Below are 24,892 nucleotides of genomic sequence, written 5' to 3' on the forward strand. Positions count from 1 at the left end.
GAGAAGAAACACTTCCATAAACAAATGACACAACACAGGAGGCCCACCTTCTAAGGTCAGAACTCTGCTGTCCACTTACATCTGAAGGAGAAAAAACATTCCTTTGAGGACAACAGTGTAAACATCTTGCCCAGAGAAGACAGATGGTTTGAAAGAAGAGTACAATAGTCCATTTATGTCAAACTGGAACAATAGTCTTTGAACAGAGGTGGCCTAAGAGACATTACTTACCACCCACCTACAAAGCTGTACTAAGTTCCCTCCTCAGACAGCTTAAAAACCTTATACACCTGGGCTCATCTAGCCTTAGTAACCCTCATGAAGGCTGGTTTCACCAACAAACCACAAGTGGGCCTCTGAAACTCAGCGCTCACACGTGTCCTTAACAACTCTGTAAGAACAAACACACACAGAGTTTCAAAGCAGCCTGTAACTCCCCTTCAGTTAGTTAGAACTGAAGAAGCATCTCGGATGAGAGATGAAACTTTAAGACACCAAAACAAGTCTAGTTGCCTACAATATAGTGCTTAAAAATGTTGAGTTTAGCTTTTTACTTTAAATACCAGCCCACAAAGAGGCCACTTTTGTAAATGTAGCACAACTTAATCCAAATTCCAAGAAACTCAGCCATGTGCATCATTTATGAATGTTATAGGATTTCCCACTTAGGTTTAATGTAGTTCCCAGGGTTCATAAATGTCAATATATGTGGTTTTGTTATTTCATTTTGTGTGTAACATCCTTCAAATGTGAGTAAAAGATACGTTAGAGCAGGGGTCACCAACACGGTGCCTGCAGGCACCAGGTAGCCCCCAAGGACCACATGGACCTGTTCTAAAAATGAAAATTGAATATTGATATTATCAGTTTCCAACCTTGTTAAGTCATTGTTGATAATTATTGTGAGAAATCATTTACATGATCAGTGTCTTCACATAGATGAGTATCATTAATCATTAATAATCATATATAAGTGAAGGCAAACTGAGCAAATGTGTTATTTCAGAGGAGTGTATCAAACTGGTAGCCCTTCGTATGACTCAATACCCATGAAGTAGCTCTGTTTCAAAAAGGTTGGTGACCCCTGAGTTAGATGTCTAAGTGCATTGGCACACGTTACAGATTATGGTCAGAAGGCAGCAGTATTGAGTAATGTTAATATGACCACACAAAGTGCATCATGGTCTCTCTTCCTGGTTTACTTGTGAACAATGCGGAGATAGCGTGGAGAGCAGTGTCGCGGGCAGTCCTGTGAAGTAGTAGGTAACTGGACATATTTCTTGTAAAATATCCAGGTACAGTATAAACATGTCAAAAGCATTAAAGGTCCCATATTATACTGTTTTTCATCAATTTCACACAGCTATCAGAGGTCCAACAGCTCTGTATTCGATATGCATTGCCCCAAACCCATCCGTGGTCCTGAATTTCAGCTGTCTAAAAGTCGCTCTACAGAGCTCTATTCAGAGCAGTCTGTTTCTGTGCCTGCACCTTTAAATGCTAATGAGCTCCATCTGTCAACACCTACTTGGAGAGCCCTGCCTGCTACATCACCCTCAGGGAGAGGATGCTCCTTGCGTTAGCAGTAGCATGCTCTAATGTTTACGGTGGATGCACATGTATGCTATGGCTCGGGGAGATTTTTTCGTTCAACCGAATCAGTTTGACCCGGAATGGGACCCAGAAGGAGAGGCTCCTGAAGAAGTACAGACTCTGTGGCTGCAGCAGGATGTTTCAGAATGGTTAGTGTGTCTGTATAATATTTTTACTGTGACAATCAAGCTCCATCGTAATATCATTAACATTAAACTCGCTTCAAACGCAACTGCATAGCGGACCAAAGTGGAGCTAACTAGTTTCCAGCTGACTTCACCATACTCGTAGGCAACTATAAATACAATCAAACTGCAATGACTCTTACCTGTGGCTCGGTTGCAGTTACTGGGTCAGTTATGAGGGTCAGTGTCGAGGCAAAGCCAGCTTTGTACTGACCCTCGTTACTGAGCAGTCCAGTGTGAAGTGGTCAGTACACACATACAAGCTAACACGAACTGCAGCCGGCACGTTGTCGTTAAAAATGAAATGCAACCACTGTCTCTTCTGTTGTTCTGTAGCTGGGACAGAATATAGGCGCTGATGTTGATTTTTACATCCAACAACAGAGTAATTTGCATGTCTAACTCTGAGCGACAACACTGTGAAACATTGCTATCTTACCGCTGGACACACTGAACTTCACCTCGGGGATGAACTGATGAAAATGATTATTTTAAAACAGTACTTGTAATGCACTGCTGTAAATATACGGTGGATTACAATAGTATCTTATTGTATTTTAAAATAATTGTAAAATACTGTTAAATATTCATGTTTACATGTAAATTAACAGTTAATGCTCAGCTGAATCTGAACAGCCTGTAGGAGCGCCGTGTTACCAGTGGGTGGGCTGCAGAGACCCTGCAGGAATCACTTGTTTTCCTCATTCTGGGAGTTGGCAGGCTCAGGGAGGACCAGCTTATATATGTAGAGACCAGAGAAAATGTGTTTTTCATAATATGGGACCTTTAATTGTTGATATTTGAACAAGATGATTTGTTTTATGCTCTGTTGGAGTTTGTGTCCTACTGTTTTGAGGTTGCGCCCACGACAACTGTGTTGTTAATGTGCATGCTAATGTCCGAGTGAACAAAACCTCTCTATGCTTGTACTTTGTCATGAGAGTGACTGGTTTACATTTTATTTAACTCTGTTTAAAGGTGACTGAGTGAATGTTTTAACTTGTGGAAGCCCTGGGAAGTTCCACATGGCTTTGGAGAAACAAAGGAGAATGTAAGTGTCCTGTAAAAATGTATTGTACCTTCCATGGTAATCTTTTGTGTTCATGGTCATGGTTTTTGATGTAATATATGTATTTGACAGGATGTATTATCTGTTGTCGTTCATTAGCTATGTGCCACTGCCGTATTTTGCCATATTTTCGGTATTGTGTGCATTTTGTATATCTTGTATTTTGTCAATTCTGTTGCCATTATTTTGGGTACAAAGCTGCAAACAAGCTGTGACACTGTTAAAAGTGACCTCTTCCAATTTATGTCAGCAATAAACTTGCAGCCAAACGAACCCCAGAAGTGTCCTGTGTAGCATCTAATTCCATGGGCTAAATGAATTTACTAGTTTCAAGTTGTAGTAGTGAAACATCGTGGTACTTACATGAAGTATATGGGGTATCCACCCTCAAAATACCAGCAGTACTTTTTGGCTTCAACACACTGTAAAAGATAAAGACAGATTAAGGTTAATATTGAGAAATGACATTCTGCACGCAAAACGCATTTTTAGGCCAACCACGCATTGGCTGGACAGCAGGGGAACAACACAGTCTGGATGTAATTGCTGGCAAATGAAGAACAAACATCTTCTCTACTCAGACAAGGGTCAGTGAAACACCGACATGTCAGCTACTTTAGATAGCTACAGTTGCATGAAAAGCGACAACTATCTCACCAGAGTCTCCCCTCATCCAATGTTAATGTAATAAATTGCTTCACTCAAAAGCTGCAAATCCAGCATGACGTGCAGAAGTGGGAAGTAACATGTACTTGTACTTGAGTAACTTTTTAGAGTAAACTGTACTTTCTGGAGTAGTTTCAATGCAGCACATTTATTCTTGCTTGAGTCAATTTTGTAGAAAAATCATTATCGTTACTTAATGTACATTCTGTTAAGGAAAAAAAAAAAGAAAAAAAGAAACAGCTGTCCAGAATTGCCACAGGCCCCTGTTTTTGTGAATGAAATAGCTGGAGGCGGGTCAGTAATGCTGTAGGTCCCTCACAACGTACACACTGGATCCAGTGTAACCCGACACCACCTGCTGAAGCAGCAGCATCTGTGCTGCTAGCCCTGGCCAGGCTGGCCCCTGCAGCAAACGTTCTTTTACTCTTAGCCTGTGCTGCTAGAGCTTTTCTTTTGTTTTCCCTTCATTTCTCGGCACAGCCTTTGCAATTTTTTTACTCACATTCTCCATTTTTGTTACTCTGTTTTTGGTGCACTGGTGTGTTGTTGTTTCTCTCTCTCTTTCTCTAAATAAATAAATAAATAAATAAATAAAATAAAAAACAGCCGTCCATCGGCCCATTATTGATCGGCCCACCGGGAGAAACCCCGGTACTCCTGACAGCCAGTCCACCCTGCAATAGCAGTTCTCTCAAGTGGCTGTGCGTGATGTTACCCTACTGGCCTGGTCCCAAGTCTGCCAAAGCTCTGTTAAGGCAGGAACACACCGGCCCAACTGTTGGACGTCTGAAGCGTTTGGAGAGACTCAGGCGAGGTCGGGAACAAATATGTTCGATGTGTTCAGCTGCGTGTTCAGCTGCGTTGGAAGCTTTTGGAGCCGCTCGGACTTTGTCTGCTCCGATTCAGCATGTGAAGTCTGAGGAGGTTGGCTGTCGGACGTCGGAGCCATATGATTCTCTGATTGGCGGTGTGCTAGCAAATCAGCATGATGTGTGGGAGGGTGGAATACTGTGTGCACTTTGGTTTTCTACACACTACATTTCTACATTCCCTGTTTTCATGTTTTGGAGTGCTGGTATGAAACTGACTGTTATTATGTCTGTTCAGGATGAATTCATCTGTGTTCGTTTGGTAATGCCTCAGTGCATGTTTAGTATGCAGCGGTTTTTGTCTGAAATCGTTACGTTTTGTTTTGATCGAAAGTAAAGAGAGTTGCGTGCAAAAACCTCTCGTCCAATGTCTTTAACACTAGAGCCACCAGCTTATTGCATCTCGCGCAAGCTCAGAACGTACACACTACTGTGCAGCAGGCAGCACGTTGAAACAGTGTGCTGAACAGGTCAGACAAGAGGCAACAGAGTGGTCGGAGAGTGGTCGGATAAGGCAGTTGGATGTCTGGGCGGTGTGTGGGGGGCCTTTATCCTACCCTACCCTACCACAGACACACTTCCACATGACTCTGTCAAAGCAGGATAATGACATCAGGAGAATGGCTTTCAAATAGCATTAACCACTCATACTGACAGACGACAAAACAGCTTTGCTCTTGCTTTCAGCCCTAATTTCAATATTCAAGCTAACAGTTTGCAGGCATGTAACTAGTCAAGCTCATTGGTGCAGTCCAATGAAAGGCGTCAGAAAAGCAGAAACTAAATTATACACATGGTAAATATACTAACTACTTGTGTGGACATGATTGTTATGTTTCAACCCCAGACGTTCTTCATCAAGTCAAAGTAAGGAACACAAGTGTACTTAATAGACAATGATGAAACATCGACTTATTTATCCTAAAACAAAAAGTTATTCAGATCTAGTCACTCTTATCATATTGTCTTCATGTGATTGGATGGACCTGATCTGTGGCAGTCTGTAATGGGAACTGTGGATCTATCTGTCTGGTGGCCATGTTAGTACAAGCCACAGTGCCTGTAGTTTAAGATTTCCAGTCATTTTTGTGGCGACAAAAGCAGGTATGCTAGTTCAAGGCAAACCGTGATGTTTACCAAACCCCAGCCAGGGGCGTTTTGTACTTAAACCTAAACAGGCCATACTGTGTTGTCAAGAGAAAAAAAAGTAAAGTGATACTGAATAAATATCAAGTAGTAACATTAAAAAAAAGTTCATTTTTAACTAATCTGTAAACTTGCAGGTTGCACACCTATTTCTCAAAAAGCTGAGGAAATACAAGCATTTAACTATTTATCTATCCATGAACAAACATGTTCTGTGTCTAATCTGATTCCAGGCTACAATGCCATGCAGAGCAGTGCACTCAGCAAGGATCCCCCCTGCATCCTCACTGCACCCTCCTTTCTCTATTGCTGGCTTCAGTTCAGAAAGCACGGAGCACTGACACTGGCTGGCTGGAGAGTGCCTTTAATTAACTGTCTTTGAAATCATCCCCTTCTGTAAAAATACAGCCTGCTTTGTAGTAGTATACTGAGGATTTTCCGCTTTATCATTCTGTCCCCTGCAACAACGCAGTGCAGGATAGGCTGAGGGTGTCGAGAAGAAAGAGAGAAAGAAGGAAGGTGAGATAGGAGAAGAAAGGAGCTGGCTGGAGGCAGAGAGAGGAGAGCGTATTAAATGAGGTGTATCATACTGCAGGGACATGTCTTGCCTCAGGGTGGCAGGCAACATACACAGCAGCCCTCTCCATGAGAGTGGGGATATCTTCTCAAAGATAACAAGATGAACATGCAAGTTAAAACATGCATTTTTTTGATATAGTTATGAAATTGATACGACATTTACTAATATGGCACTGTTATGCACTGAACTCTATTAGCTTCTTTTTGTAATAAAAAGAGAAGTGCTCAGTACTCTGGAAATTAAAAGCTAACGCAGTGAAGTGGGAGCAGATAGTGTTTGAGAGCAAATTAGATGAAGCAGCACTCAGTCCTCAGTGACATGAACGTTCCCCCACATGTCTCCAATGTGATAACACACAAGGGAGATTTTACTACTGTGGCCGATGCAGTGCCAAGTGGCAAGTACAATACAGAGAGCGGGACGTCACATCATCACATTCATCTCAGACATTAAAAAGGCTGAATCGGCAATTTCAATTTTAGTTACAAAATTAATCAAAATGAGCCCTCCATTTCCACAATCAACATCACTGCAAGACATTTTTATTGATCAATAAATTGCCATTGACGTTGAATACACAGGTGGTCCAGATGCTGGTGGTAGTGGCACTGTTTATGGCTGCAGTCGGGCAAAATGTATCCAAGTTTTAACTGCCATAGCACCAGATTACAAAGCAGCGTCTTCACTCAGACTCCTGTACTCAACCGCAACATCACCATTATACAAAAAAATATTTTTTCCTGTGTTGCATAAAGGTACAGCAACTTGCATTTTGTGGAACAACCCTGTGGTATATAAATGACAATTAAATAAACCTAAAATTGTTGCTTAAAGCTGCAGTCTGGAGTGTTAAGAAAAAAAGTGGACTTCAGAACATTTGAATGATACAGCTCCCAGGTCCCTCCTTCTTCCTCTCTGCTGCTGCAGCCCTGCCTTCAAAGCCCCTCCCACAGAGGAGCCTGCTGTGCATGAGCAGGCTTGTAACCACGGTAACAGAGGATGCCAGAAAACCAAGATGGCGTATTCAAAATAACAACAGCAACATAAGACTGATTGTTCTATTTCTGATCAATATATCTCAATTACAATCCAGGATGTCTGGTGGGTCAGGATCTCAATCACCACATATTATAACTGCATCCATATGATTATAAACAGTCAGTGGGTACATGTTTAGATTAACAGGAGGACACCAGGGAAACACTTTGAAAAAGACACACAGACGTCATCATCATGACACACACTGTCACGCCTCTTGAGGATCCGAATCATCGGTTTTCTGTGTGAATTGCACACTGGTTCGTTTTTACGCCAGAGCTGCTTGGTTCTGTGTGAACAAATAACGGCGGAGAACTGGCGAACCTCCACAGCGGAAATAATGCGGCAACTCCTTGTGAGGGCTACTGTGTCCAATGCCAACATCCATGAGTCTGCAGACAATGCAGTGTACATATTCATACAGAAATGTAACACTTAAAAATATATTATAATATCAATATTTATATCATATAGAATATAAAATAAGTTTGTCATAATGCTCAAATACTGATATTCGCTTTTATATCCAGGATCAGTCTTACTCTTTTGATACACTCTCTTTTCGGAAGCAGCCAATAGCTCCTCCAGTTCTTAAATCTCATCTCAGCTCACCGCAGTAACCCAGATGTGTCGCACAGGAAATGAGTTCCAAAATTAAATACATAAAAAGGATCAATAAAGGGCTGTTGCTGGTGGAAAACAGAACATTGGTTGTTGGATTGCCTCAGGGTGTTGTGACTTTATGGTGTACAGAGAACTTCCAACAACCCAAACTGCTGAGGATTACACTGGGAATAGCTGTATGATTGTATTTAGGCTTGTTGCAGCCCATGCTGTGCAATTCGTCTTATTGTTGGACTCCCCTGCTGAGCCTGAGCAGTAACATGTTTATCAAGCAACTCCCTCATTCTGTCCTAACAGCGAAGTGAAACAAGCATCGGGTAATTTATAACATATAAACAGAGACTGATTAATAAAATTGGCTGTTGCTTAAATTAAAACAAAAAGAAAACCAGACTGGAGCAGAACAGAAATTCAGCTACTTGTTGAGGAGCAACATTAAAGAAAACCTAGTGAGGAGACTATGGGGCTGTAATGAGCAGACAATGAAAATATACATATACATGAAAACTTATGCAACTCTCTGCAAACACTTACTCTGGTGTATGATACTATGAAATGTTTATCTCAAACGCAATTATCCTATCCTCATTACAAATTGCTTCAACTATCATACTATGTATTACAGTTTTTTTCAGTGACTAACAAGCGTTTGTCCAATCAGTTAACACATTTTCGAAGCTCTAAACACAATTAGCACAGCATCGGACTTCTGTGGCCATACCATTCACACATTTCATGTCGTTTTCACACAATATGCAGTCAGTGAACACATTTCCACAATGCTTACATTTTCTTAAGAGACACGCGATACCTCCCAACAAAATTATGGATTGTTTTTGTATTATTTACAAATGTTAACACACAACATGCCACAATAGCAAAAACAATACTCCAAACCTTAGATACAGTATAAAATCCTCTACTTCTGCACTGATATAAGTTCAAAAACAATATATCTCAGCTGATAATGAACTAGCAATTGAATAATTGACACACAGCTGATTTATGTGGGGTAAATTGGGCCAACTACAGCTGATTCCAATGATTTCAGCTGCATTGATAACTATAAAAGGAGGACTTTGAGGAGTGATTTCTCTTGGAAGCAGTAAAAAGAAAAACATTGTAATGTCTGGACGAGGAAGAGTACGAAGGAGAGGTGCAGGTGTAGTGAGAGGTGTAGTGAGGGGGGCAGGTGCAGTGAGAGGTGTAGTGAGGGGGGCAGGTGTAGGAGCAGGCCCAAGGAGAGGGCAAGGTAGGGGTATAAGAATGCGTGGTGGTGGCATTCCAAGGGCTACAAGAACGGTAGTCAGTGATGAAATTCGTGCCACTATCATTGACCATGTCATCAACCATGGTCTTTCACTAAGAGAGGCTGGTGAAAGAGTGCAGCCCAATGTGAGGCGGTCAACAGTTGCCTCCATTGTACGCATTTTTCGACAAACCAACAGGTATGTATTGCATTTTACATGGATTATTTGTATTCTCACTTGACATGTCAATACAGTAAGGCCATACAGAAACGCTAACATAGAATTTTTTGTCCCTCTAAAGGATGCAACGTCTTCCTCCCTCTGGGGGAAGAGGAAAGCTCCTCAATAATGATCAAGAGCTTGCCATTGTGGAAATGGTAGTTGCAAATAATGCAATAAAACTCCATGAACTGCAAACTCGGATTGTAGAAGACAATGACATGTTTGAAAATGTTGACAGTATCAGCCTCACAACAACTGCACGGACATTATCCAAACACAGAGTGCGGATGAAGCAGCTCTACACTGTTCCCTTTGAGAGGAATAGTGAAAGAGTCAAAGAGCTACGGCAACAATACATCCAGGTATAGTGAATATTCAATTCAATCTTCAATTCTAAAAGCTTTGCACTTTGCAAGCAGGTAACCTAGACAGTACAGCACTGTAATTGGTTACAGCATAGTATGGTGTACAGTAATGACATGATTTGCATTTGAAACTTTGTTTCAGAGAGTTATGGAATTGGAGGCCAACCAGGCACCTCATGAGTTCATCTACCTTGATGAGGTGGGATTCAATCTGGCCAAAAGGCGTCGTCGTGGACGAAATGTTATTGGACAAAGGGCCACAGCTGATGTGCCAGGACAGAGAGGGGCAAACATAACAATGTGTGCGGCGATTTCAAACGCAGGATTGCTGCTTCACAGATGTCAGGTTGGACCCTACAATACAGAGCGCCTCCTTGCCTTTCTTGATGATCTCCACCATCACCTCATCCCACAGCAGAATCAAGAAGGTGAAAACATGAGGACCTTTGTGATCATCTGGGACAATGTGGCATTCCATCATTCCCAAGCAATTACAGCATGGTTTGAAGCCCACCCAAGACTAGTGCGTCTGTTCCTTCCACCCTATTCACCTTTCCTCAACCCCATAGAGGAGTTCTTTTCTGCTTGGAGGTGGAAGGTTTATGACCATCAGCCACATGACCAGATGTCCCTCCTTGAAGCCATGGATGCTGGCTGCAGGGAAATCACAGCTGATAACTGCCAAGGGTGGATCCGTCATACTAAACGCTTTTATCCCAGGTGCATTGCCTTGGATAATATCAGATGCGATGTTGATGAAAACATGTGGCCTAACCCTGAAGACCGCAGAGATTAGATAATTACTTTAGAAATGTTGTGCTTTTATTATTTTGAGCTTTTTGCATTTTTTTTCTTTTTCAGAATGTTCTTTTGTGTTTCATGGATATTTTGTTCACTTTACTGTAAGCAGTACTGTAAAAGTGTTCTGTTCTATCCCACTGTAAACAGTACCTATATCTACTGTACCTCTTGTAGTAAACAGTAAATGAATAAAAAAATGATTTGGTTTTTAGTGGAATGCTTTTACATACAGTTCCCAACCAGGAAATTTAGTGTAGAAATGTTGTATTGCATGTTTTACATGCAAATATCTGTAAAACTGAAACAAACACAAGTCTATGCAGTAATATCAACAATAGCCAGTGTTTTGAAGCCTGGTGTACTTTGACTGACTGCATGTACCTTCTGAAGTGAAAACAAGTGTTATTCTTTGACAACATAATGTCATTGTGGGTCAGATTTCCAGTGTTTTGGTAAAGTTAGTTTGTACAGAGAAAGGTGTGTTCTATTTTGAAATGAAGAGTTAGTATATATTTAACAATATGTGTTTTTGAGAAGAAAATTATCCATTTGGCCAATTGTGCTTTGTAGGTGTGAGTCTGTGTTAAGAGTTTAGAAAAAGTATCAGAAGTATGGGTGAGTGCTTGTTAGCGACTGAAAAAAACTGTAAAACCAATAGTATTCTAGTATAATATAGAATTCAAGCAATGTAAAATCTACTCTTCACCCATCTAAGAGACATCCGGAAGCTCTAATCCAATAGTTTCATCTTATTTCAAGATTAGCGTGTAGGCGTATAATTTAAAACTAGATGGGATCAGCTCCAGGCTCCTCAAGTCCTGTGCAGACCAGCTGTGTAGGGTTGTGGAATAGCCACTGCTGTGGAAAACCTCCTGCATGGTTCCAGCACCAAACTTCCCTCACCCTAGGACTTATGGACAGCTACAGACCAGTTGCTGTCACTTCACACCTGATGAAGACCCTGGAGTGGCTGGGCCTCGTCCATCTCTGCCCTCTGGTGGGTCCTTTATGGACCCACTCCAGTTCGCCTATCAACCTGGCATTGGAGTGGAAGACGCCATCATCTTCCTCCTTGACAGATCACTTGTTTCTCACCTGTAGAAACCACGAAGCACTACGAGGATCATGTTCTTTGATTTCTCCAGAGAACTTTTAACACCATACAGCCTGCAGTTTCAGGGCACAAGATGCTTTCGCTTTCTAATTTAAAATATCTCCACACTGCAGACACTTCATCCACATGTATGCCCATATATATTGTTGTGTTTATTCGACTCAGAAAGCTCAGAGAGCTTATGGAATGCAGCGAACTAGCCCCTAACACGCATATTCCTGCTGGCCTGTGAAAGCTAAGGGGCAGTCTGTGTCTACCAGTCAGTCTGTGTTGTGTTTGTGTCGTGGAGGGAGCACTGAAGTTAGGAGGTGGGTTTTATTTGGTTGGACACTGTCAAAATTTAGCTTGCTATTGTTTGTTTCTTAAATCTTACCAACTCAGCTTTAACGACTTTTTATTTTATCTTCCACATAGTGTACATTTTTTTCTTTCACTGGGTCGAGGAGGATACATCCAACCATGTCTCTTTGATCTGTGTGAAGAGCTGAACTGCAGGGTGGCATGCCAGGTTGACCTGCTTTGGTGGCTCACAACATGGCAACACAATAGCTTATTTGTCAGGCTAGTGGTGGAAGATGGGACCATATTTTGACACTTGGGCTGAGAGAAAATGGCAGGAACAAACAGACAGAGAGAAAGATGGTTAACAAAGTAGAGCTGCAGCAGAGGAAAACATTGCATCCCCTCCCAAAGAGACAATGAAGGTACAATTTGTCCATACTGTGCTCTGCTATCACAGTGGTCACTGGTGGGAAGTCCTATCCACGCAAGCAGTGTATAATCAGATCTTCACAGAGTTAGATGAACTGTTGTCTGAAAAACACTGAGCAAGTCTACTAGATCTTTACTAGCCACAACAGCCTCAGCTGTTAATGTTTTCATCATATAATTGTTTGTTTGTGTGTGTGTGTGTGTGTGTGTGTGTGTGCGTGTGCGTGTGCGTGTGCGTGTGCGCAACAAGCTACATGAACAAGCCAGCTAAAGATGTCGGTTTCACAGGTAAAGTCAGCAAGGTTTGGATCGGAAAATTGATGGCTCCTATTGTTAAATTTCTTTTCAGTTTTACAGGCGCAGAGTATGAGAGAGAGAGAGAATGGATTTATTTGGTTCCTTTTACTCTTCACATTGTGTAGGTGGTACTGTTGGGCCATAACCACCATCTAAATAATTTTAATAATGATAAATCTTTCAAATCGTAGACCATAGCTTTAACCGTTATAAACAAAAGATAGAGGATTAGGGAGCGAGTTTGTGTCGCAGAGTACTACATTGATGTTGCAAGGTTGGTTTTCAGCAATGAGACGCCAGGTGTAACAAGTTACAAGTCATGTAGTTAACCATCACAATTACTCCTGAGCTTTTTAATTAAGGGAAAAATGTTGCATAGCTACGGGAAGATCCTGTTACCTCTTTTAGGTTGCTTGTGTTGTAAGCAGTAGATTTTTATCCCTCCTCTCCAGAGTTTTGCTGGACACAATTCGCATTCTGCTTTGGTTTTGGTAGTCTCATTCTCCTGAAATATTTCCACGCTGCTGACGTGACTCCCCATTGCAGCCTTGCAGTCAAGTTCTGTAAAGTGGCATCGATGTGGTGGTATCGGTGGCAATTTTATAAGTACTTGTGCCTGGTATTGGTGCATCCCTAGTTAATGTCCAACGAAAGCTGTCTGGTTAGCCATGGAGCACAGTCTGAATGAATGTTTAGCCTCTGTAGGATAAGCCAGTCCAGATTTGAGATGTCTAGGTACAGTAGTCTCTGATCTGGATCTGGTCTAATGTGCTCTATATGCTGAAAAAACTGAAATCTGCCTTCATTGCATGTTCACAAATAGAATAAAGATCAGAAACTGTCTGAATTAATGTTTCGCCTCTGTAGGATAATCCATATCGATTACTTCATTGATTAATCAAGTAATCAGTGTTTTGCCTTATTTAATTGCTATGATAAATGGATGTCTTTGCAAATGTACAATCAATAATTGTGATTTACTGATATGCTTACTAAATATAATATCTGTATAATATTTGTAGTGGACAGCTTTTTGATTCAAGGTGCCGTCAAAATTGACCTCATGTGGTCAAACTTTTTTTTTTCTGATTGAACTCTTTGATAACGATGAATTTGAGTTTATCTATAGTATGTTTTTCAATGAGTTTTGTTTACTGGTATATTAAAATTGTACTGTTTGCCATAGATGATGAAGAAAAAGGAGGAACAAGACGAGGAAGAAGCTGTGGTATGTACTCTGACCTGCACAAAAATCGCCTCAAAATTTGTGTATTTTCTCGTTGTAAAAATGAATTTTGACTTTTTAAGGTCTCATCCATTACTGCAGAAATTCTGTCACTTCCCGTCATCTTGTTTCATAAACTGTACACTGCTCTGAGATGGGTCAAGTTTGGATTTTTTGTACTGAATGTTTCAGATAAAAAGCAGAACAATTCATATTAAATTAAACACAACAAAACGAAGAGGTGCACAATAACCTGACAGGCTTTTAAAAATGTTATACAATAAAGTGTGTGTTGTAAAACAGCTGATAAATGTAAATTGATTCAGTTCACAACTCCATCAGCTGTCAGTGTTTTTAGGACTAAATGTTGCTGTTGGAGGACAACATGCCTAAGTGATATGGTGCATTGTTAGTATGTTGTTAAATTTGTGCTAGTGTTTTGTTTAGAATATGACATTTTGAGGATTAAATTAACTTTTTGGCAGTTGTAGGAGAGCTGTGTGTCAACAGTTTAAAAATTATTTGATCTGTTAATTTCTTTCAGGATGCCTGTGACACCGATGCATCCGAGTCTAGTCATGATCTGGAGAGCAGTTACGTGCCATCATCTCCTTCATCTTCGGAGGCAGAGGAACCCGAGGGTAAAACAAAATCTACACTTAAACAACCAAATAAAGCTGGAAAACATGTGGTTTCTGCTACCAAAGACTTTAATTCACATGAAGAACCCATTCAGAGTGACGAGAGTGACGGAGATGAGAGAGATGGAGACGATACTGACGTTTACAACGCTGACACTGAGGATGATAAAGACACGGACGACGAGGATGGAGATGAGTGTAAGTCACGCGGCGTCACTGTGAAAACCTGCAACAAAAGGGACAAAAGAAAATGGGATAAGAGACATTATTGTGTGTTTTGCAAAAAACCTCAAACCAAGATGGCAAGACATCTAATGCGGAAACATGATGGTGAAAAAGAAGTGGCACACGTGATATGTCTTCCAAAGAAGTCCAAGAAACGGGCCCAAATACTGGAACAACTTCGCCAAAGGGGTGATTACTATCATAACATTACTGTGTTACAGAAGGGGAAGGGTGAAATTGTCACCTACAGACAACCATCCGAACATACAGATGCAGAAAACTACTTGCCTTGCAACATATGTTATGGCTTCTTCTTAAAAACTGTGCTATGGAGACATGAAAAAGTGTGTCGGAAAACAATGACTGTGTCAGCTGAGTCCAAGAAAAAAAGAAGAGTTCAAAGTGCTGCTTTATCCCTTCTTCCATATAGAGGACTGTCATCAGAAAGATGCTCTGCAATTGTTCGCAGAATGGTCATTGACAAAGTTTCAACTGAAGTTAAAAATGACCCTCTGATATGTGAATTTGGCGATAGACTGCTCAAAAAACATGGAAATGATCGGACAAAAGATGGCCATGTGAGCCAAAAGATGGGGGAGTTAGGTAGATTTCTACTGGCTGCCAAGTCCCTGGACAGAACAGTGCGATCCCTTAAAGATGTTTTGGTTCCACCAAAGTTTTCCTTAGCGGTAGCAGCAGCCAAAAAAGCATCTGGTTTCACCAACTCAGCACATAGATACAACACACCATCTCTTGCTTTAAAATTAGGGCACTCACTGAAGGCAGCATGTGATATCCTGATAGGACAACATGTAAAGGCTGAAGATGATTTGGCTGCCAACCGAGTAAGGAACTTCTTGGGGTTGGTTGCTGCAGAATGGGACCTGTATGTGTCACGCCGTGCACGAACAAACCTAGAAGAAGAAAGATGGAACAAAAAAGAAATGATTCCACTCACAGAGGATGTCATGAAGCTTCAGAAAGTGTTGAAGTCCACAGAGGAGGAGGCAAAAGGCAAGCTCCTGAATGGACCAAACCCAGCAGCTTACAAGACGCTCAGCGAGTGCCTTCTTGCCCAAATCATCTTGTTCAACAGAAGACGCCAAGGCGAGGCAGCAAAAATGCCTCTGGTGACATACAGGGACAGAGCCGCAGAGCAACCAAATGAAGACATCATGAAGTGCCTCTCAAGGCTAGAAAAAGATTTAAGTCATGAGTTTATCCGGTTAGTGGTCAGAGGAAACAGAGGACGTAAAGTGCCGGTGCTTCTTACAAAAGAGATGACTTCCTCACTTGACTTCCTCATTGAAAACAGGGGTGAGGAGAATGACATTTTGGAAAGTAATGAGTATGTTTTTGCAAGACAGAATACCAATTCCCATATTCGAGGTTCAGACTGTTTGAGAAAATATGCAGCACTAAGTGGAGCAAAGAGGCCTGAAACGCTCACGTCGACCCAGCTGAGGAAACACGTGGCTACACTGAGCCAGATTATGAACCTCAAGGACAATGAACTGGACCAGCTTGCTAAATACATGGGACACGACATTCGCGTTCATCGCGAATATTATTGGCTCACAGAGAACACACTACAGCTTGCTAAAATGAGCAAGCTGCTGATGGCTATAGAACTTGGAACTGATGTCTACAAAGGCAAATCTCTTGATGAGCTAGATTTAGGCTTAGAGAGTGAGTATGAAATGTGAAAGATTTCATGTTATGAATCATAATTTGTTACATGATTTACTTTTAAGAATGTGTTGTGGATTTAATATTATTAAAAATGTTTTGTTTTCTGTCAAAACAGCGGCTTTGTCTGCCAAAGATGGATCGATACAAGAATCCCAAGTCACGCAAAGCAATGCTGGAGTTGACAGTGGGGAAACTTTCGAGCTTCCTGAAGACATGGATGGTATGAATTTATTCATTGTCAATTAATTGATTGGTTAGCATTCTCTTCAGTGCTTCGACTTGATTTTATTGCTGAGTTATAAACTGGAAAAGTAGGGAGAGCAGACCATCTTAATAGGAGTACTAGTTGGCAGGCTGGTTCATGAGCATGATAGGCTTTAGGAGCAGAGGAAAGGAGCTGGTTTACTGATTTGGAGGACTAAACACAAAAATGACGTTGGTGCATCTGATAGTAAGACACGACTTGATCTTTTGTTGTAGAACCAGACAGAAGGCCATCAGAGGAAAAAACAGGAGAGACAGGTAAACCCATCTTGTTTTCTCATTCTTCGGTTCTTCTGCTCCTGTGTAATAATTGTCTTGTTCTGTCCCACCATGGACTGTATCCATGTCTTGTTAAGGTTCCTTATACGTAAATCTTTTTTTTTGTGTATTTCTTGTCATGAAGGGTCCTCCAAAAGAAAAAGGACGAAGGAGCGTTCTCGGTCTCCTCCATATTCAGATGGTATGAATTTGACTTGAGATTTGTTCATTCTTTGTTGCCTGTAAATGTAGTTTGTATAAATAATGTTTATGTGGCATTTTCTTTTTTAGAAGAGCCACAAAGCTCCTCCTTTTCCAGACCATTTGAAGTCCAGAAGAGAAGAGAGACAGGTAAACCTATTTTTTTTTTCCTGCTCCTGTGTAATAATTTCCATGTTTTCCTTATCCCATGTTGTGAACTGTTTCTTGTCTGTATACCACATCTATTGCACATCTGCTCATCCTGGGTGAGGGATCCCCCCTGTGTTGCTCAGCCTGAGCCTCAGGGAAAAATGGAGAGACCTCAGGGCCTGAGGCTTCTCCATTTCTTGTGTCTTGTTTAGGTTCCTTATACTCAAAATCTTTTCTCTTTGTGTTTTTATTCTCATGAAGGGTCGTCAAAAAGGACGAAGGAGCGTTCTCGATCTTCTCCATGTTCAGATGGTATGAATATGACTTGAGAGCTGTTCATTATTTTGTTGCCTGTAAATCAGGGATGGAAATTGGCACCCACCAAATGCGGGTGAATTTGCGTGCTGGCGGATGAATTCAGTTTACCAGCCACTGTTGCGGGTTCATTCCGATCACTGGTCAGTCTGCAGATTACCTCTGCTGTCCTCACAGTTGCCACACACGGGCTTGTGGCATTTCAAGTGTCAGACTTTTGGTTCCGTTTGCAGCTCTTTCGGCCCGGCATTGCCTCCGTGTCTGTTGCAGTGGTTGCTTCCACTGCTGCCCACCTTGTGCCGACTGCCGCGGCCGCTTTCCCCTCCATGTATTCTGCCCTCAGCTCCTCTGCAGCTGCTGCAGGACTTTCCTCCGGGCTCTCCTGCTGCTGGTGCTCCTTAAATAAGATGTGGGCATTGATCCCAGGTCGAGGATGATATAGAAGACCGCCACCAGCCATCTTTCCGCCTTTGACGGAGTACGCCCTCGCATCTGGTCCAGGACATCCTTGCTGTACTTGGTGTTCTTGTAGTAAATCACAGACTCTGCTTTTGCCTTTGCCCCACTAAAGGTGCCCACAGTGTATACAGTGCTCAGGATGCAGACATTCTTCCTCAGCTTCCCCTGGTACACAGAGTTGCATCACTTCAGCACCTTGGTGTTAAACAGCTCCGCTCACTGTGTCATTCCCGTTTTTGTTTGCCCATGATTGTAGCCAGGCGATATAATACAACTAAATAATAATTCACTTAAAAGTAAATTCACAAAGAAGCACAAATAATGTAACAATGAAACCCTGCAAAATGATGTGCGGTCAATATGACTGCTTATGGCCGAAATAGGTATTCTTTGTCTTTTGTGTAATTCATATAATCACTATTCTAACTCAAACTGACAAAGTTGTTGCACACATTTGAAAACGGTCAAAATGTCCGTCTTGGCCGTTCTACTGCTAGCAAGCCCTCACTTGGACTCTTCACTGCTTTTAATAATTACTCCGCGCTCCGGTCTGCTGAGCTGGCTACTCTATTGTTGGAGTTTACCAGAACAGAAGTAAATTAAAATGTGGCGTTACATTGTAACGGTTGAACATAGGGAAATATGAAGTACAGTAAATTCTGTAGTTGCAAGTAGATATTGCTATATATTACTAACCTTCTAATCACCTAATGATGCAATTTCCACTTCTTTCATGTGGGTCCAGTGCAATTGAACATATAAAATAAGTTGAAATTTGTAAATTCCTGTAGTTACAGGGAGATATTGATATAAATTTCTAACCTACATTTTAAACCACTGTCTATTCAGACTTAATTTCCTGTGATTTCACAGCCTAGTAGATGACCCTTAGATTCACCCCTGTAATCATTCGTTGGTATCACATAATTACTGATTAACTCTGGTAACAAGTACTGATTTGGAAATACAATGTGCATATCTTGTACAAGAAAAATTGTTTCTAGGCATGGTACTATACAGATCAACGCTTAAATATAAAAGTGGCTGGTAAAAATGTTGAGTGGCTGGCAGATTTTAGAATTTACCAGCCACAGTGGCAGGTGGACAAAAAAGTTAATTTCCATCCCTGCTGTAAATGTAGTTTTGTATAAATGTTTATGTGGCATTTTCTTTTTTAGAAGAGCCACAAAGCCCCTCCTTTTCCCAACCATTTGAAGCACAGAAGAGAAGAGAGACAGGTAAGCCTATTTTACAGGTACAGGGCATGTCGATTGATTAGACAATCAGATTACACCGATTAGTGATTGGCCAGTCACTGCCCGTACGACAATCTCGATTCGCTAGGATGCATGCGCGGAACACTTAGAGTGACGGCGGGAAAGTGATTCAGAAAAATGTCGGCAAAGGATTGCTACGAGTCCGAGAGGAGGAAAAGGGGATTTCTCCCGTGGTGGAGGGATCAGTATACCTGGCTGAACCACCGCGAAGGCGTAATGTATTGTGAAGTATGTCGGCAGTTTCCGGCAAAGGCTGACTGTGGTCAGGGGCATCGCACCCATGGGTAGGGATGTAACGATGCATCGTGACGCGATTAAGAATCGGTAAAGATGTGTGACGATTTGCGCCGGTTAACAGAAAAAATGAATCGCGAATCAAGTCACGTGACACACGTCACTACTTAGGTACGGGGCACAGAATGAGGGAAGACGTGGCGACGGTAGGCAACAACTTTGAAATTGAGGATGCACCAAGCGGTTTTAAATCACCTGTGGCGGCATTTTGGATTCCCCATATACACAAATACAACTGGTGAGAAACGGACAGACAAAACCAAAACAACATGTAAATATTGCAAGAGACTGCTAACATATACCGGCAACACGAGCAACATGCAGCAGCATATTAACCGCCACCACAGTGAGAAACAAAGTAACGTTACACCACCTCCTGAGCGAAAATTGCCTAAGGGGCAAACCACCCTGACGAGAGGCTTTGCATCTCCTCTCCACCATAACAACGCAAGAGCACAAGAAATTACCGTCGTTGAAAATGAGGGCTTTCGGCTGTTGATGAACACGCTGGAGCCAAGATAGAGCCAGATTATAATATATTTAGAACGTTGACATGTTGATTTTCCTCAAGAGAAACGTGAAACTTTAAAGCTACACAAGCCAGTCTTACTTTATTTGAAGAGATTTTATGTTTTGATATTATTTTGATGTGGGATTTGTTTTTAAAAATACAGTTTTTCTTTGTTATTTAAGTTAATAACTACCTCAGTTGCACTTTTTTATAAGACACAAAAATAGTGTTTAATAATTCTGTAAAGAATCTAATGGATGTCCAGTGTATGTTTTCGGTAGTTGTCGGTGCCTTTAAAAAAAATTATGCACCGCGGTCAGCTTTCGCCAGAAACTGCTGACATACTTAACAATACATTATGCCGTTGCGATGGTTCAGCCAGGCATACTGATCCCTCCATTTCGGGAGAAATAATGATGCTGTTTGTACAGTGCTTTCAGAACATCAGTCACCTGAAAAATGATAACAGAATTACAGGAGTGAGAGAAATGATACATCTCAACATATTAGATGTGTTGTAATTTCAATTTTGAAATTACTAATTACGCAAACCCCTATTACTTTTTGCCATCATTGCCAGATCATACTGATTTTGCAGGGACAGACTCACATGACATGAGAAATGGAGAAGCCCCAGGCCCTCAGTTGGACACTGAGGGCCTGGGGCTTCTCCATTTCTCATGTCTTGTTAAGGTTCCTCATACTTAAATCTTTTCTCTTTGTGTTTTTCTTCTCATGAAGGTTCCTCCAAAAGGAAAAGGACGAAGGAGCGTTCTCGGTCTCCTCCATATTCAGATGGTATGACTATGACTTGAGATCTGTTCATTCTTTGTTGCCTGTAAATGTAGTTTGTATAAATGTTTATGTGGCATTTTATTTTTTAGAAGAGGCACAAAGCTCCTCCTTTTCCAAACCATTTAAAGTCCAGAAGAGAAGAGAGACAGGTAAACCTATTTCCTTAAGTTACTGTTAGTAAGTGAAAGAACTCAAAAAGTTGTAATCAAAAATAACTAGATGAATTCAAAGTAAAAAAGGATCAATACAAACACTGACTCATGATTAATTTAAAAAGGAACTATGCAGGATTTGTAGCTTAACTATGGCACATCATTTGTACCTAAAGGGATAGTTTGGATCTTTTGAGATGAATGTGTGTCACATCCTTATCAGCAGTCGTGCATCAACAGACTTTACCCCTACTGCGTCCTGTGAGCCTGTCTAGTTTTGGTTTTGTCCCGACTGTTCGTGAAAAAGTCGGACCTTACAATCGCTCGGCCTATTTTCTCTCCCTGCGTTACAATGTGCGCTGCAGCCTGACAACAACTGTGCCTGTTTCCATCACCTGTTTCACAGTGATTACGGCTCAGATAGTTAACATAAACATGTCTGACTATGACACAAGTGTTGAAGACACAGCAAAAAGTTATACGACTTGAGAGTCCCATGTGCTAGTAATGCAGCGCAGGATGGCACTGTGCTCTCAGCCAGCTGACCTGTAGCTTACCTGCATCTCACCGGCAGCTGTCAGAGGAGCCTCTGCTAGTTCTCTCTCTTCAGCCTGGTATTTGGCTGCACCTTGTTTGTATAAAGAGTTCAGCAAGTGAAGATCTAACCTCCATCTGAGCACTGATCAGTGGAGCTAGAGCACAGTGGATGTGGCTGTGTAGCCTCACTATGGCCATGTATACATGAGAGCTTTAAGTCCAAATACAATTAATTCAGTTTTAAAAAGACCATGTAAACACCTAATTCCTAATGAAAATGAGTATTCCAAATTAAACTGAATTCCTAAGTAAGTGGGTGGTTTATTCTGATTTTAAATCCAAATTAAATCTCCATCATGTATACATTTAATTCCTCTTTAAATTAATTCCAGTGGGTCTGATCTGCTTTACTCTAGTAACAGCCTCTGTGTCTGCAGACCCGGAGACATATTGCTTGTATTAAACATTGAATTGAAAATGCAGACTGATCGGTTCATTTTAAAACATTTTTTATTAATATAAATGTGATTTGTGTACATCCAGAGCCCCAAGGCTGTCACGTCGGGGTAAAAGGGAAAACTATGGAAGGGAAAGGTGGACCCAAATGCAGTAACACCAGAGGCAAAATCAGAAGAACAAAAGGCGAGCTTTATTGAAAAGCTGTTACAAAAACCAAAAGCAGACACACAGGGATGAAAAAACAAAGTAGCAACTAAGAACGAGAAAAAAAGTAGCAAAAGAAAACAGCCAGACAAAGTACAAACCAAAAATTCAAAGTTCAACTTAAACATGGGAAATTCAAAATCAAAACATACCAAAACGGGACAGAAGCATGAACAGGATCAGGAGCAAGAATCAGGAACATGGAACAAGGGTAATCCAAAGACTTAAACCAGAAGACAGCAGACAGAAAACAGAATACAATGACCAGACAAAGAGTGAGGGGAAACACAGAGACTAAATACACAGACACTAATGACATGACGAGGCACAGGTGAGGAGAGAGGAGGAAGGAAGCCAGGTGTGATAATGAGGGGGAGGAGCACAGAAGAACAGACCAGGAGGGAACAAGACAACAGACAGAGGGAGCCAGAGGGGAGAACAAAGGAGAACTTAAAGGACACATGAGGGCATGGAAAATCAGAACATGAGACACAAGACAAGGAAAAACAAAACACAAAATACAACAAGACATGATAAAAAGATGGAAATCATAGACAAGAAACCAAAAACCAGATACAAAGACAAACACAAACAGGAATCATGACAAAGGCAGCACTGCTCTTCTGTTCAGCATACACCTGAAGCTTCAATTTTAATTCAAACAAATTAATGTGACTGCTACAGTTGTTAGATTTCCACAGACTTCCTTGTGTATTTATGACCAGGTGGTGATCAAATGTTACATTCTCTCCAGGAGAGTAGTATGCTATTTATAACCATGTGGCTATACTTTACGTTTCTGGGTATTTCATCAAAATGCAGACATTAATGCAACATCCAGTTGCATGTCTCACTTAGCAATACTCGATTTGCATGATTTTTAAATCAGTAATGAAGTACATCCACTTTTTAGTTGTTAGCTTCCCCGGATTGATTAAAAAGTCTCTGGTCATTGGTTTTATTGTTTTACTGCACATTTATGCAAGAGACATTTGTGTATCAAAGTGTTAGAAATGTTGAAGCACTGAAAACACAGGCAGCATGTTTCATAAAACATCACAGGACAGATCATGAGATAATGTTTGAACTCATAGTTGCCAAGGGTTTGCAAAAATGTAGCGTAGAAATAAGATTTTTACATTATGACCACTTGAATTCATAAATAATATGGATGGCATGTGTGATTTCTGTTACAGATATGGATCTTCCAAAAGTTGTCTGTCGAAGGCCCTGGAGTAAACAGGAGAAAGAAGCTGTATGGAGGCAGTTGGGGAAGTATATCACACTTCAACGAATTCCTGGGAAAGAGGAGTGCATGAAAGCATTACAAGCTGAACGTGCTCTGAAGCAGCGCTCATGGACAGATATAAAAAATCAAGTGTACAATACAATCACTTCCCAAAAGAGAAAGAATTCATAAGAAGTTTGTTCATTTGATGAAGTTTGGACTGGTTTGGTGTTCAAAATGCACAGAGGTGCAGAAATCCTGTCGAGTGATGTTCACTCCAGCAAGAAGTGTTTCTGTTCAAAATGCACAATGTGCTGAAATCCTGTCGAGTGATGTTCACTGCAGCAAGAAGTGTTTCTGTTCAAAATGAACAAAGATGTGCAGAAATCCTGTTGAGTGATTTTCACTGTAGCAGTAAGTGTTTGTGTTCAAAATGCACAAAGATGTGCAGAAATCCTGTCAAGTGATTTTCACTGCAGCAAGAAGTGTTGGTGTTTAAACTGCACAAAGATGTGCAAACATGCAAGACGTGTGATGGGCGCAGAAATTGTAAACGTGTTGCCTACAATAAATTTGTTTAATATGAGTTTGAGTTTCATAATATCTTATGACATTTCTCTAAGATTACTAAATGGCACCTTGGGTTAATTCCAGTTCACAGAAAAATGTTTTAAATAAATGGGGGTTTACAAGGAGTACAAGTTAATAATTATAATACTAATGATAGAAACTAGTTAAAGTAGTGCCTTTTCGGAAAACCCAAAGGTTGCTTTACGGTGTCAAATTATTTCACTTGTAAACCGTGTAATAAGCGGTAATGCAAAGTTAGTTGGTCATCCTAGTGGGGTACATCCCGTTGGGGTTCATTTCTCAAGAACAACCGGCGATCTATACATTATCCCTTACGTAACCAACTGGACAGAGTGAGAGAGAATTGGTTTTTTTTTGTTGTTTTTTTAATATACTAGACTAGTAGTAAAACTGATGACCTAAAATTAGTGACTAAAATAAGTGCAGAAACCCCAAGTTGCAATGCTAGTCATTAAGGACAAATTAATACATCTTAATAGTCTCACAAAATAGTGAAAATAAAAGCTTTGAACTGAATAACACAATTGATGAGGTCACTTTCAGGTTGTTATGTAGCTTTATTGGCATTGTTTCATGCACAGAACATTGAACATTCTTATTGGACCATTTAAACTTGGATAAATTGGCATTTCAATATTAAATATCATATGTCCACAGACAAAAATAAGTTTTAACTGAAGGAAGAAACTGCTCAGAGGCCCATTTAACAAATCTGTTGAATGCTGAGTTGACTTTGGCTTGGTGAGGAAGCTTGGAGCTGTGAGGATCAACCGCTACAAAAACACACAAATCTGCCCGGCAACAGGCTTCGGTCCTCACAACTGTAGAAGTAAAATATTTTTTTTACTTTGTGTTTTCTGAAATTTAAAGTCACATTCTGACAC

General features: G+C 40.9%; 2 protein-coding genes and 1 long non-coding RNA gene across 5 annotated transcripts in view; 2 read left to right on the top strand and 1 right to left on the bottom strand.

Annotated features, from left to right (window-relative positions):
- vopp1 (VOPP1 WW domain binding protein) overlaps positions 1-24,892 on the bottom strand; it is a 67,707-nt gene that overhangs the window by 20,389 nt on the left and 22,426 nt on the right. For both annotated transcript variants that reach the window (XM_037079572.1, XM_037079573.1), the window contains exon 2: positions 3,211-3,269. In XM_037079572.1, the coding sequence (XP_036935467.1) occupies positions 3,211-3,269 (59 nt within the window). The remainder of the gene's footprint in view (positions 1-3,210; positions 3,270-24,892) is intronic.
- On the top strand, positions 8,400-11,051 carry LOC119008861. Of its 2 annotated transcripts, none has more exons than XM_037079569.1 (3): positions 8,400-8,962; positions 8,993-9,604; positions 9,750-11,051. In XM_037079569.1, exons 2-3 carry the CDS (start codon positions 9,323-9,325, stop codon positions 10,401-10,403), a joined length of 936 nt encoding a protein of 311 aa, XP_036935464.1. In that variant the 5' UTR covers positions 8,400-8,962; positions 8,993-9,322; the 3' UTR covers positions 10,404-11,051. The 2 variants fall into 2 exon arrangements, with proteins under 2 accessions (XP_036935464.1, XP_036935463.1); XM_037079568.1 differs by having other exon boundaries at positions 8,400-8,944; positions 8,975-9,604.
- Positions 16,440-17,032, top strand: LOC119008866. Its single transcript, XR_005071575.1, has 3 exons — positions 16,440-16,533; positions 16,794-16,835; positions 16,981-17,032. It is a non-coding gene; the product is annotated as an uncharacterized LOC119008866 (long non-coding RNA).

Source organism: Acanthopagrus latus, chromosome 19 (genome assembly GCF_904848185.1).
Source record: "Acanthopagrus latus isolate v.2019 chromosome 19, fAcaLat1.1, whole genome shotgun sequence".
Taxonomy (NCBI): domain Eukaryota; kingdom Metazoa; phylum Chordata; class Actinopteri; order Spariformes; family Sparidae; genus Acanthopagrus; species Acanthopagrus latus.